General features: G+C 52.7%; 1 protein-coding gene across 14 annotated transcripts in view; it reads left to right on the plus strand.

Moving 5' to 3' along the window:
- The window catches only part of ZBTB7C (zinc finger and BTB domain containing 7C), a 376759-nt gene that overhangs the window by 351899 nt on the left and 9722 nt on the right, over positions 1-15138 (plus strand). For 7 of the 14 annotated variants that reach the window (XM_082416549.1, XM_082416544.1, XM_082416543.1 and 4 more), the window contains one exon: positions 12106-13329. In XM_082416549.1, the coding sequence (XP_082272675.1) occupies positions 12106-13329 (1224 nt within the window). Of the gene's footprint in view, positions 1-7635; positions 7735-9217; positions 9333-9783; positions 9912-11688; positions 11909-12105; positions 13330-15138 lie in introns of those variants that run through there. The other 7 variants (XM_082416553.1, XM_082416555.1, XM_082416554.1 and 4 more) reach the window with 5 other exon arrangements.

Below are 15138 nucleotides of genomic sequence, written 5' to 3' on the forward strand. Positions count from 1 at the left end.
TTTCATATCTGGTAAGGCTGGTCCCCTTACTCCCATTAGTCACCTGTTTCAGAAATCTCTCGGCTGTTCTTAAATGCCTATTTTGCTATATGAACTTTAGAGTCAGCTTACCTAATTTCAATAGAAGTTCTGGTTGATACTTTTATTAGGACCATATTGCATTTATTGAACTATTTAGGAGGGAACTGGCATGTTTACAGTATTATGGCTTCCTATCCAAAAGCAGCGTATACCTTCCAGTTAAGTCTTTTTAAAGAGTGCTTCAGTCATGATTTAAAACTTTCTTTGTGTGGATCGTGCACATTTCTTATGAGCGTATTCCTAGGTGTTATATCTATTTTCGTTGCCAACTACATGGGATCCTCTAATATATTTTTGAACTTGTCCATTGTGCGTGTAGGAAAGTATCCAGTCATATCCTCTGCAAATAATGATGTTTTTTTCGCCAACTCTTTTCTAACTCTTTAACCTTGTATCTCTTCAACATTTTTGATCTTGAGACTTCAAAGGGGGACCAGACTTCCTAGGTACAAGGAACTTGCTGAACCCATTCTAGCTCATCAGTACATCAGCCAGGCTTTTATGGGCTGGGGGCTGAGGAGTGCGGGTGGGGTGGGGGATGCTTGTCCCTTGAGAATATTTTCACTGTAATTTTTCATAGTCTGGAGACCAAAACTCTCAGCGCAGATGAATGATGAATGCGGAGGGGGTGGGGATAGTTACTTGGAAGGTGCTGACTGGTAAGGCACCCTCCCCAGAGGCTGTGAAAGCGTCCTGTCCTTGGTGCTGCCTGCTGTGTCTGGGGGCAAGTGTGGCAGAGGGAAGGAAAGCTCCCGTCCCCTGAGATGTGCACTGGAGAAACCAAACATACAGGGGAGGCTGGACTCTGGGCTGTGCTCTAAAGGGGGTGTTTGCTGTACACCCTCAAGCAGTCTCTCCATCACAGCTGCCTAGCTCTGGGGTCCTGCCCAGACAGCTGTGTAGCCCAGACACCCAACCTACTGGCTCCCACATCCCTGATTGCAGGACCCAGCTCACACGGGATTCCTTCTGGGTTCCTATTTCTCCCTAATATTTTGCTGTGGGTTAGTTTTACTGCTCAGGAAAGTCAGAAGCTCCTCAAAAGCAGGTGCAGGGTCTTGTTTAGAGCCCCACACAGCATGAAGCCCCAGTCAAGACGTGGTGAGTGATCAATAACGTTTGCGAATTGACCCATATTCCATGAGTAAACCGCTCGTGACAAATGAGTTTCCACTCACGTCCTAATTGTCCTTTCTTTGGAGAGGGCTCCTGGAACCAAAGAGCCGTCAGTTCTGCAGCGGGCGAGAGAGAAAATTATAGCCGAGGAGGGACAGGGCTCAAGTGTAAATAAGAAAAGGAAATGCTTGGACTTTCTCGATGCAATAAAAGTTCTATATAATAATATTATATGGAACTAACTGTGCAATTAAGCCCGAAAATTGCAAGCTTCCAGTTTGTCCTTCCAGCCAAATGCCAGGCGGTTCTCATGGTGGATGGCGTCTGCTTAGAAGAAAAGTGCAAGTTTTGAGGCAAATCTGAGGTTTCACTTCCTTTGGAAAACACAGGCAGGGGTGGGATCCTTGAGGCCATCCGCTGGGCTGCTGATCCAGACCTTATCTGCAAATCGAAGTGGACAGCAGCAGGGAGGCCAAAGTGTTTTTCAACAGCTGAGGCATAACTAGGACATCTTATACCTGGATGAGGCCTGGGAGTGTGATCCTGCCCTCCCTCCTCCCTCGGCTCCCTCCCCCCCGGAGCTTCTCCCTACCCCTTCTGACCCCAGGGGTCCTGGGCAGGGGTGTGGCTGTGAGTAACCGGTCAGAAGATACACTATCCTAGCTGGTTTCCAGCTGCCCTGCCTTGCCCTTCCAGGACTGCCTGTTGCTGACACCTCCTCAAATGCAGCTCCAAGCAGATTCCTCTCCCATCCAGAAGCTTCCCTGACTTCCTTCCCATGGCCTCTTACACAGTCCGAGTGCATCTGAGGCCTCCTCTCCCTGCCAGCGCTTCCCCAGTGGAGTTCCCCAACCCCACCCCAATGGAGTCCCTGCCCCTCGGCCTGCCCCCAAGGGACCCTGTCCTCACCTCTGGCCTAGCTCTTAGCACTGCTGTCTTTATCTCCCATTTTTCTGTGAGTTCTTAAGGAGTTCCATCCCTTTCATCCCTGTTTCTCCAGCCCCAGATGGGTAAACTCTGCTTAGGAAACCTGGAGCCCGACAGCTTGGGTTCAAGTCCCAGCTCTGCCTCAGTTTCTCCATTTGAAAAATGGGTTTTGGAGAGGATTAAGTGAGAGAATCTACATAAAATATTTAGGTCAGTAACTCACACCGAGCACTCAGTACATCTCAGCTGTTAGTTTCATTCTGTCGATATCAGCTGGAGGAATTTCAGAAGGAACCCTCTGTCTCCCGTATGTTGTAGCTCTGTCAAGCTGGGTGCCTGTCTGTCCCTCATGCTCCCCACACAGGGCCTGTAGGATTGTTTGTAATGAATTAGGGCACATTCTGGAGAAGCAATTTCCAGACCCTGCCCGGGCCACTGCCCAGCTCCCCACCCACCCCTGGCACTGTCTGAGAGTTGGGAAGATAAACCCAGAGTGGGCCTCCTCACCCTCGCTCCAGGGTAGGGAGAGGGAACATATCACGCATCTTTTACCAAACTGTCGAGTTGCCAGCACTCTGCCCGGTGTGGTCAAATGCTAAACCCATCTTGACATTGTAGAACACGAGAACACGTGTCCTCTGAAAGCCCAATGTGTGTTCACACTTATTTCCCTGTGTAACCTGGCAGCGTCCCTGAGACACCTGGGCTGGGGGTGGAGGACAGAATCAGGAAGTCCACAGTTGGGCACAGCAGCCCCAAGACAGCAGAGGTTGAGCTGCTCGTGACCTCAGAATCCAAAGATCCACCCTGGAACCAGAATATTTAAGTGGATCAGCTAGAGGACACCACAGCACCATCGAGTGTGTGGGCAGCAAGGGATGTTCACAGCCTCCTGGTCTCACATAAAAGAAGAAACCGAAGCTCAGAAAGGGAACGTGGCCAGTCCAAGGTCACCAGTAAACTCAGCTGCAGAGCAGAGATGAATCGTCAGTGCAGACTTTAATTGTACCTCCTCCCCAAAAGCGCTGTAGCCCCCTCTGCCGACTGCACACCCGGGCATTTCTCAGCCCCTCCTCTTCATGCCCTTTCCCAAAACAGGCCTCGGCCTTTTTCCGCTCCGGCTCTGGCCCTCTCACCTGGCAGTGCTTTTCCTTCTCCCACCATCAAGCCCCCTGGCCCGGCGGCAATAGGAGATGCACAGGGATCCCTGGGCTCACAGGTCAAGGTGGCTGGACGGCAGAGCGCGCTCAGGCTGGCCAGCTGTGTAAGCACCTTGGTGCCTTCTAGAAGAAACACTAAACTATATCCCCAGGAAGGGTTGAAATAAGTGGTGCCTCTTAACCCACTCCAAACGCAACTCCTCAAATAACTCACAAAATCTAAACCATTCCCACCCCTCTGCAGGAGATGGCCACTTTGGGCAGAAATGCTAAAAGAATAGCACTCCCGGGGGCTGCTGTGTGGTCCCCACCTCCCCACCCTCCTGTGAGCTCGTGGCTGTGGGGAGCATAGCCCACCAGCCCACCAGCTGGGACACCTCCTGAAAAGGCAGCCAGAGGCAGCTGGGATTCTGAAACTCAGTAACCCGGGGCCTAGTGCTGTTTATAGGAAACAAGTGATTTATTTTATTATCTAAATTTTCAGTGGTTTAATAAGGTTTAATAAGCCTCCCAAGGAGTTTTCTGGCTCGGGAAATCGCCTGTAATAAACACAGGTAGTAAATCCTTTATTTGGAACATAAAGAGGTGTGCAATTTTTCTTAAAAGAAAACAAGTCTCCCCCCCTCCCCCGCCTTGCCCTCTAATAAATAAAGGATGAATAAATAATTAAAGAACCACAGTTTGAAGTGATACCACTTATGTGTCTGGCCCAGACTCCCAAGGCCAGTCCAGCAAGCGCTCTAGCCGTCTGAGGTGGGACCCTCCCCACCGGCGTGCTAGGGGCCTCAGCCCCTCCAGGCCATGCAGCCCCTAGACAACCCACCCTTCCCATCTTTCCTGCAAGGTTACTGCACAGCGCGGCCCCCAAATTATGGCCTCAGGGAATACGTGAGATTTCCAGCGTTATTGCTGGATGTTGTGACCTTAACCTCGCTTCACTTTTGTTTCTTTATCTGTAAAATGGGTATAATACTGGCCTCGCCTGCTGCCACGCAGGTGAAAGTGCTTTGAAGAGTAACAGGTTCCAAGCCACCCCCTGGGTGAGGGGATAGGGGCAGGGGCCCCGGCACACCCACTTGGGGTTCACCCAGATGCTGTGAAGAAGAGGTTCCTCCAGGGGGAGATTAAACAGCTCCAACACTCAGACACCCCCACCCCACCCCAGGACCAAAGCCCAGGTACAGAGCTGCCCCTCAATGTTCCTCACCCATCACTCAAGCTGCCCGCTGAGGTACCCCTCAAGTCCGTCCCGAGTGTGTGTTTCATCCCTGTAAGAATGTAGGAGGCGAGAAGCACACCCTGGATTTTGTACCCCATCAGAACTCCCAATGGGGGTTCTAAACCTTGTTCTGATAAAACCAAACCAATGTGGAGTGTGGAGGTGGTGATGGTGATGAGGGTGGAGGTGACAAGAAATAGATACAGCGTGATACAGTGGACAGGGTCTGGGTGACAAGTCAGGAGGTCCGGGGTCTCTGTCACTTACTTTGTTCTGTGACTTAGGGCAAGACAGTTCACCCAGCATGGGCTTAGGTTTCTCGCCGGCAAAGTGGGCCAAATAATTCCTTCTGTACCCAGGGATCCTCAGAAAATATATAAAGAAAAGTGGGTGTGCTCAACAAACAAACAGCATAGTTGGGTCAGGGGGCTTCAGAGGACAGTGAGGCAGGGACTTGAGTGCCTGGTGTCAGGAGAAGGCACTCAGGCCCCCAGGTGTAGGGATGTGGGGAGAATCCCTCTGTGTGGGGTAGGAACACAGGCACTCCTGCGGGGCCTGGCCTCTGCCCTGTCAAGTCTTATGCTGTGGGTGGAGGGACCAGGCATTGGGGGTGCAGGGGTCCGGGAGAATGGGGAAGCATGACCATGTGCTGCCGAGAGGGCCTGTATCCCAGCTGTCAGGGAACATCTGGAACATCCGTCACCGTTTGCAGAGGAGGGAGGCTCAGAGCTCATTTCACAGAAACCAACAGGCTCCAAGCCCTGGGCCCAAGGCTGAGCTGGGGACCGTGGCCTCCAGGCATGTCTTGGCAGGGTGGCAGAGCAGGTGCGGCTGGCTTCATGCAGCTGGGAGGGCTCTGCCCGGGGAGCTCTGGCAGGTGGAGCAGAGGTTGGAAGTTGAGGAGGCCCTGCCCAGCCTTCCAGCCCACATGTCTGGCCCCAGCCTCTGGGGCATTCCGGGGCCGAGGGGTGTGGCTGTCCTGCTTAGGGGAAGTGCTAAGGGCAGGGTGGGGCGCACCCAGCAGAGATCCACGGGGCTGGACAGCTGCTTGGGCCAGGCCTCCTTGCGCTCTCTCCTGCCCTGGTCCGCCAGCCCCTTGCAGGTTTCCCTGCCTACACAGACCACAGAGACTAAGGACCTGCTCGAAGGAGGCAGGTAGGTGCTACCTAGCCTCATTCCCAAATCTGGAAAAGAATCCACATCCCTTCTCTGCCCCTGTGTAACTCCACCCTCGCCCTCATGGCAGTCACTAATTCTGCCAGGCGTCTTTGAAGCTCCAGGCCCAGGCAGGGGAGGAACTGGAGGCTGGAGAGGGGGGTGGGACCACTCCCAGGGCAGTGGGAGCCTGCCAGCTGGGGCCAGTCTGCCGTGGGGATTTGGCAGATGGAAGCATCGTCCAGGGCCCCAGATTTGCTGACCTGAGCGTGATTCGAGGAGGCACTGGACTTGTGGATCAAGGCAATAGAATTGTCCTGAAAGTCACATCACTGAGGTAGCCACAGAGGACAGGAAAGAGATGGAACTGGAGCAGAAATCAAATCCCTGACCTGCTGTTTTCTAGCTGTGTGACTTGGGGCAAATGACTTAGCCTCTCTGATCCCCATCAAATGAGAATCATAATAAGGATGAAATGAATAGATATAAACACTTTACGAATGATAGGGCTCTGTTCAAATGTCAGATGTCCCCAGTGCAGAGGGCTGGGGCCACCCACTGCCTTTTGTGACTTCAAGGCTCTCTCCACCGTGTATTTGAACAGACCTCATTCATTCAGCGTCTCCCATGTTCCTGCCTAATGGCATCCTGGGAATGATACAGACATATAAGAGACAAATCCTGCCCTGGAGCAAGTGAGATCCATGCAGTTACTTCCCCATTTCCCACATAAGCAAACTGAGGGCAGCAGGAGTATACACATAATTTGCCAATCCCTGCACTTCACATTCCTAGTAAAACCAGTCCTAGAACATGGGGTGCCTACTAGCCAGGCAACCCCACACCTGGTTGGGGGCACAGGCTTGGGCATCAGAATACCTAGTTCTAGTTCCAGCCCTGACACTAATGCGCTGTGTGACCTTGGGCATAAGCTACTCACTGTGCCTTATTTTCCTCATTTGTAAAATAGGCATAAAGTTTCTACCAGCTTTGCCTTCCTCTTTGGGTTAGGAGCACATGAGACAGGAGGTATGAAAGGACCTTGGAAGACTACAATGTCCTCCACATGCTGGGGTGGCCCTGGGAATGTCTTTGGGAGAGGTGATTAAATAGTATGGTCTCTGCAAAACTATACAGAAGGGAAATTAGTTCCTGGTGTGATGCCACCTCCCTCTGCCAAGACCCCTCTTAGGTGTCTTTGTCCCTCCCGGACTTCCTAATTGCCAGCAGTGTTTGAGTACCTCCTCTGTCCCAGGAGCACTTCATGTGCCTTCCCTCATTTGATCCGCCCAGCAACTCTTACCATCCCCACTGAACAGATGAAGAAACTGAGCTCAGGAGGGTGAAACCTAGTCCCCGAGGCCAGGATGTGGACCCGGGAGGTCTTAAAGCAGGGCCCTCACTCTCCACCTCCCAGCATAATCCCCCTGTTGTCAGATGGCTTCAGGCAACTTCAGGCACACACGGGCTGAGAACAGCTTCCTGTGTGATCCCGCTCAGGATACAGGTTAAACACAGCTTCAGACGGGACTCTAGAAATCCAAAGCTTTCCAGATCCAAATGATATGGGGCAGGTCCTTCCTGCCCCTCTGCCCAGTGAAATCTTCTTTATCCTTCACAGATCAGACAGGGCCCCTCCTCCTGGAAGCCTGCTCCGATCCCCCAGCCCACAGGGGTCTGTCGCCTCCCTGTCCGTACCTCTCACTGGTGCTCAGTCCTGAGCCCCCCTGGCCTGCTTGGGTCTTAGGTCCCTGGTGTACAACCCTCAGCCCTGGCTCTGATTAAATCTCTCAACCTTTGGGGGCTAGGGTCCAAATCCCCCTACCCACAAGTCGGACTTTGTAGGGGGCAGTGTTATAAGGGGAATGAACGTGAGCTTTGGCACCAAATGCAGCCGGGTTCAGACCCTGGTTCGGACACTTGTGCGTGGCATTGGGCAAGTCACTTACCCTCTCCATACTCTTTCTTTATCTCTAGATTGGAGGTGATGATAAAAATACGTACCTTTCATGGTCGTGTGGATTGAAGAAGGCTTAGAGGTGCAATGACTGACACGTTACAGGCACTTGATAAATGGTAGCTAGTATTGATTGTTATTATAAATGTTGGCTTGCCTGCTTGATTGATTTGGTTATTAGAACAGGACACAAATAAAAACAAAAATTCAAGTCACACTCAAGAAATTAGTTCGGAGGACTTCTGGAGCCAGGTTTCTACAGTGCAATTCTCTACGTCCAAGGCCCTCTCTCTCCTTCCAAAGGCTCCAGCCCCACCTCTTCTCTGACCCTCTCATAGCAACACCCCCTCCTCCTCTTTAGCTGGTGAGCTAAAGGGCATGACCCATCTCCCGATAGTGAGGGGGGGAGGCAGGTAGAGTACCTAAGGCTAGTGATGTGCTCATGTTACAGTTGAATGAACCTAGGCCAGAGATGAGAAGTGCTGCCTTTGCCAGAAAGCTACGTGGACATACCTGGGTTCTAGAACCTTCCACAGAGGGCACAGGCCCAGGGGAGGCTGTGGAGAGCCTCATGTCCTCTGGAATGGGGACCACGCCTGAAAAGGTTTCACTAGTCCTGCATTCTGCTCTTTCACCTCCTTCTTCCATTTGCAAGCTCCTCTTTCCCCCTTTTCCTCCTCTGCCTTTATTTCTTGGCTCTATATTTTTTCTATCATCACCTTCCTACCAGAGGTTCATATTTTGCGTCAAGCCTCTCCTAGCTGTCGAGCGGTTTGGTTTTGTGTTTGTGTGTGTGTGTGTGTGTGTGTGTGTGTGTAATTTTCTTTCCTGAGCGTGTTATTCTTGGAGAAAGAGTGCCCTGGCTTGGGCGACGGGAGGGATGGAAGGGAGGGGATGGAGGGCCTGGGTGCAAAGGTGGGGGCTGGACATGACATCCCCTCTGGAACACTGCTGTCTGCGGGCCCCCCAGGCATGGGGATCTTAGGGTCACCAGGGAAGCTTCCAGAGTGTAGGCAGGGTGGGGGCACTTCTTCCCAAAGAGTCAATAAAACAGCAAGCCACAGCCCCCCCCCCCTTCCCCTGCTACCTCCTGCCAGGAAAAACAGCCCCGAGCTCTGTGGCTACATCTGTTCCTCCAGGAATGGGACAAAGACTCCAAACCATGCCATGGTGAGAAGTCGCTGCTGGACAGACCAGCCTTCAAGTCCAGGGTCACCCAGGCCTGTTGCCCCCTCCTCACTGCCAGACCCACTTTGTGCTTTCTAGCTCCTCATGGTCATGACGCCGGTTATCAGATTTCCCCTGTCCATCCAATGACAAGATGAGAAGAGAGAAGCCCAGAGAGGTGGTGGGGCTTCCCAGAGTCACACAGCTGTGGTTCCTGACCCCCAGGCCCAAGCAGACCAGCTCCAAAAGCATGGGAAGCAGAACATTTAGCACAGGGATGGGGCTCTCCATCCCTCCCAGGGCTCGGGTGAGACATTGATCGCCTACACCCCATCCAATGGGTTCCAGCTCCTCTATTTAAGAAGGTGGGGATAAGTTTAAGGAATTGTGGGAATTTTTCCTGAAAAACATTTAAAAACATTTTTGTCTTTATAGGAATAAGCCCTTGGCAAGCAAGAAAACTTGCGTGAAAGAACTAATTTCCTGAGCTTTTAATGATTTGGGCTTTTAATAGTTGATGGGGCATTTCATTCACGAACAGTCTTTTCAGGTGAGAAGGTTCCTCTGAGGGTCAGAACCCTGCTACCATTAGGGTAGCTTCGTGGGAATTAGAAAAAGGTGTCATTTCCTCGATACATCTACTTCCATCTATCAAACCAGTGTCGTACGTAATATACTGATTTTGTTAGAAGACAGCATTTAACGCCATCTGCCAGAAATGATAGCTATCACAAATCCATAATGTCTATGAAGTGAATAGTGCCTCTGTGTTGCCTGTTGTATTATCTATTATCTTCCTGTGTTATCTATTATGTTATCTATTGCTGTATAACAAATTACTCTGAAACTGATCAACTTAAAACAAGAATAAATATTTACTATCTTCCGGTGTCTATGAGTCAGGAATTCTGAAGCAGCTTTGCTAAGTGGTTCTGATTCAGTGTCTTTCATGAAGCTGCAGTCAGGATGTCAGCAGGGGTGCCGTCGTCTGAATGCCTGACTGGGACTGAATGACCCACTCTCCTGGTGGCTCACTCACACAGCTGGTGACTTGGACCTGCTCAGTCCCTTGCCACGTGGACCTCTCCATAGAACTGTCCTGATGACATGGTAGCTGGCTTCCCCCAGAGTGAGTGAACCCAGAGAGAGCCTGGTGGACACAGCGATGTGTTGTCACTTTTTGTTACTTTAGCCATTCTGATAGGTGTGTGGTGATATCTTATTCCTCTTTGGTGGACATTGCCGCATCTTTATCACAGTTGTTATGTCCCTGTAAGCTCTGTTAGAGCAAGGGCCTGCTTGGCTTGCCTTCTGTGCATCCCCAGAGCCCAGAGCAGGGCCGGGCACAGGAAGAAACCCAAAGTCTATTTAGAGAATGAATGCACGGCCTGCGGGGTCTCTGGACCTTTTCAAGAAGGCAGGAAAGCAGCAAGGCCTTTGCTCTGGGAAAGCTCTTGAACACCTGCCCAGGCGAGATTGCTGGGGGAAGGCTAAGGCCCTCCACCACCCACAGAGGAGCAGGGAGGAGGAGGGCCAGCACCCTGACACCCCACCGGGTCCCTGGTGCCTCCAGGCCACTTGGGGCACATATTGTGGGCCTGGCACTTCTCCCTTCTCCCCTTCCACTGCCTCTGTCTTCTCAGGGCAGAAGCACCCCAAAGATAAGTATGTGGGGATCCCCAAAGCTCTTGCCACTGGGCCGTGGGTCTTCCAGACTTTGTTTTCCTTTTTCTTTTCTCCCCACTGTAATTGCAGCTGGGTAAGGCCAGGCCTTTGCTAGGATTTATCCATGGGCCACAGCCAAGCTTTGCCCCGAGTAGCAGAGCCCTCAGTGCCCTGGCATAAAAATTGAGGTGGCTTGTTGTGCAGGTTGAATCTGTTGACTTGGGTTGTGAATTCTGCTCCCTGAAGGGAGGGGGTGCCTGCTGTCCTCTGCACCCCCCTCCCCGACTGCTGGCGGCTATGACCGGCCGCACGTCGTGTTTTATGTATAGATAATGCTGAGGTGTCTTAGAAGGCTTCTCCCCATAGGGATATGTTTCCCTAAGAGTAACAGAATACGGACATGATAAATTAGCTAACAATGAGCTCGAATTTAATATTGAATATAAATATTTATAGGTCAAATGGCTCACAGATATACACATATAGGAGGTCAGTATTTTCTAAAAAATCAAGAATTGCAAATGAAGGGAAACCTCATCAGCTAAGATGAAGCCAGAAATAGGTCAAAAAGCAGAACACCTGCCGTAAGGCCCCCATTCCCTTGCTGAAAATGGGCCACGAAATCGCTTTTAAGATTCCTAGAAGCTGTATCTGTTTGCTAGGGCTGCGATAACAAAGTACCACAGACCGGAGCTTAAACAGCAGAGATTTATTTTCTCACAGTTCTAGAGGCTGGAAGTCCAAGATCAGGGTGTCGGCAGCGTCGGTTTCCTCTGAGGCCTCTCTCTTCGACTTGTAGGTGGCTGTCTTCCACCCTGTGTCCTCACGTGGTCTTCCTTCTGTGTGTCTGTGCCCTGCTCTCCTCTTGTAAGGGTACCAGTCATATTGGATGAGAGCCCTCTCATAGGACCCCGTTTTAACCTTAATTCCCCTTTTAAAGAGCCTACCGCGAAATACAGTAACACTCTGACATACTGGGGGATTAAGACTGCCACACATGAAGTTGGGCTGAGGAACAACTCAGCTACTGTTAGTAGCCCCCTCCGTTAGTACAGCCCGCATCAATAGCCAAAAGTAGCAAAATCTGAATCTGTTAGAGGAGTCAGAGGATTTGTGAAATAAACCAAAGCATTCTCCCAGAGGGACCCCTGAGTCATGAGAGAAAATTCCTCCTTTGGCCCTTGACCCACAGACGTTGCGTGAGTCCATAGCGGCCGCCATTCCCGTAGCATACAGAGCGATGGAGTTTCACATGGCTGTCCGTCCCCGCGTTCAGGAATTGCATATTCCCAAAGTGGAATTCAGTGAAATCGTGCCTGCGAGAAGATTCCACAGCCTTTGCTAAAAGGCAGATGCCAGCTGCCCAATGACAAGCCCAACTCCAAGGGCCTTTGGGGTCCTGGGAAGAGCCCAGTGGTTCACTGAGAAGCCCCAGCTTTTGAGCGGGGCTCTGAATTCCAGGTGAGATTGGGAAAAGCTGAGGAAGAGGGGCCGGGTTTCTAGCAGAGGGGGAGGGAGGGGAGCCCCAAGCAAAGGCAGGGGTGGGGTGGGCAAGCACACGCACCGGCCTGACCTCCCCGGGTCAGGGTCCCAGAGCTGGCATCCCCTCCTGGGGCCATGTCCTCTAACCCGGTCTCTCCCTGTGTGTGTCCCCACAGGGCTCTGGCTGAGAACATGGCCAATGGCATTGACGAGCTGATCGGCATTCCCTTCCCCAACCACAGCAGCGAGGTCCTGTGCAGCCTGAACGAGCAGCGGCATGACGGGCTGCTCTGCGACGTGCTCCTGGTGGTGCAGGAGCAGGAGTACCGCACCCACCGCTCCGTCCTGGCCGCCTGCAGCAAGTACTTCAAGAAGCTCTTCACAGCCGGCACCTTAGCCAGCCAGCCCTACGTCTACGAGATCGACTTTGTCCAGCCTGAGGCGCTGGCCGCCATCCTGGAGTTCGCCTACACCTCCACGCTCACCATCACGGCCTCCAACGTCAAGCACATCCTCAACGCCGCCAGGATGCTGGAGATCCAGTGCATCGTGAACGTGTGCCTGGAGATCATGGAGCCCGGGGGGAACGGGGGGGAGGAGGATGACAAAGAGGACGACGATGATGACGAAGATGACGATGATGAGGAGGACGAAGAGGAGGAGGAGGAAGAGGAGGAGGAGGAGGACGATGACACGGAGGATTTTGCTGATCAAGAAAACTTGCCTGACCCCCAGGACATCAACTGCCACCAAAGCCCTTCCAAGACGGACCACCTCTCAGAGAAAGCCTACTCAGACACACCCAGGGACTTCCCGGATTCCTTCCGGGCCGGCAGCCCTGGCCACCTGGGCGTGATCCGGGACTTCTCCATTGAATCTCTGCTGAGGGAGAACCTGTACCCCAAAGCCAACATCCCCGACAGGAGACCCTCCTTATCTCCATTCGCCCCGGACTTCTTTCCACACCTCTGGTCAGGGGACTTCGGTGCCTTCGCCCAGCTGCCCGAGCAGCCCATGGACAGTGGGCCCCTAGACCTGGTCATCAAGAACCGCAAGATCAAGGAGGAGGAGAAAGAGGAGCTTCCGCCACCTCCACCGCCGCCCTTCCCCAGCGACTTCTTCAAGGACATGTTCCCGGACCTTCTCGGGGGGCCGCTGGGCCCCATCAAGGCAGAGAATGACTACGGTGCCTATCTCAACTTCCTGAGCGCCACCCACCTAGGGGGCCTCTTCCCGCCCTGGCCGCTGGTGGAGGAGCGCAAGCTGAAGCCCAAGGCCTCTCAGCAGTGCCCCATCTGCCACAAAGTCATCATGGGGGCCGGGAAGCTGCCACGGCACATGAGGACCCACACCGGGGAGAAGCCGTACATGTGCAACATCTGCGAGGTCCGCTTCACCAGGTGCGAACGGAGGCCTGTGGGTGTGAGGGGCAGGGCGGGGAGGGCCGGGGGCCACGGGGATGGAGAGAGACCCAGGTCAGGGGAGGTCCAGCTGGACCCTAGATGCACAGCAAGCTCATCGCCAGAACAGGTGCTAGGCATTAGCTGGTGCAGTGATTTTCAGATATTTCCTTATATACGCTATTAGGTAGAAGGCCAAGATGCCAAAGAGATAAGAGCGGAGCTGTCCTGGTTAAGGCAGAAGTGGGGAGGGAGGATCTCAGCACCCGCTGTAGATCCAGGAAAGCCGGTCTGAAGCTCCCCAATGGAGTGCAGCCCCTCCTTTATTTTATTTGGAGCCCGGACAGCATGCCAGGGCCTGTCTTGAATGGATTACATATACTACCGCCCCTGCCATGTCCTGGAAGTCAGGGAGGGCCATGGCCTTTGTCCACAGATAGGTGATCCATCTCCCAGTGGCTAGTCAGCCACTCGTAAGCCCAGCTGGGAAATGGCAGAGCTGGGACTTGAATCCCAGTGAGACCCCTGTAGGCCCTTTCAGTCCTATTTTGGGTCAGACCTAAGGGGTGGGCCTCCTTTTACGTTCTCCCCCTTGACTGTCCATGTTGGGAAGAGGGTTAACTTTATGCGGTTATAAAAGTTGAACTTTGAAATCAATACATGATAAGCCTTTCATCTTTCCCGGACTCCATCCCATTCAGCACGCGTGTGTTGTGTACCTTCTCTGCACAGCAAATTTTGTGGTCAGAACTGATTGGTGGGATGATGTGGGGTCCGATTTGTCCAGTGCAAGGTTTTGATGGGCCTCATTTGGGGGAGATGTGGTCTATTGGTGCCGATTGTGGTCACTGATGTGAGGCTGACCTTCCCAGCCATGTCCACATTGCAGAAGGTTCTGGTGAGTGCCCTGCATCAGGGCTTGGTCATTTCAGCGTGTCGGATGTGGTTACTCACCCTGGGACTGTGACTTCCTAGACCAGGTCCTTTCCCCACATTGCCACCGTCCCCATCAGAGAACCTGCCTTGAGAAACCCACACTTACTCCAGTGGTGCTGCTGTCACCCCATATCCCCCTAGCAGTTCATCTTTGGGAATTGCTGGGGGCTCACTCTTTTGATTTGCCCCAGTGGGCCCAAAGCTTTGGTTTTTGAGGATAGAGTGCAGTGTTTTGCATCAGGTTGATTATCAAATCAGGGGCAGTGCTTTTGGGGGAAAAACAAGATGAGTTCTGCTAAGTAACGAGACTCACTCTCTTTGGCGGCTTGAAAACTCTATTTGAGGTTGCCAGAGAGGGTACAGGAATATGTTCAGCTGACAGTTGTGAAAACGGCTCTGCAGGCTCTTCCAGTGACCGCTTCGAAGGACAACGCTGATTGTTTCCAAGGTGGCCTTGGGTCCCCTCACAGCTGCTTCTGTGAATGAAACCCCAGCAGAATCTCCCAGCTGCTCCGAGCTGACAGTGAAGGGAGAATTTCCAGGTGCAGAGGGGCAGGGCCCCCCATACCCCAGCTGTCTCCCCTTCCACCTAGCAGTGGTGACCTCAGGTGCTTGCTTCTCTTATCGCTGCAGAGCAGCTGGCCCCAAAGTCCCGGAGATTCACCCCCTCTCGGGTCCCCCCCACTGATGGCCCTGCCACTCTTATGTCACCTCCACCTCCCACCCTCCTCTTCTCCTGAATTCACCTTAGATCCACAGAACACCTGTAAAGCCTTGACAAAAGCACAGGGATAATGGAAGATAAACCAGAGCCCTGTCCAAATTCAAGCACAGTTCATGCATCTGGAGCCAGTGCCTCTCCGCAGCCCCCTG

The sequence above is a fragment of the Balaenoptera physalus genome, assembly GCF_965194825.1.
Source record: "Balaenoptera physalus genome assembly, chromosome: 12".
Lineage (NCBI taxonomy): Eukaryota > Metazoa > Chordata > Mammalia > Artiodactyla > Balaenopteridae > Balaenoptera > Balaenoptera physalus.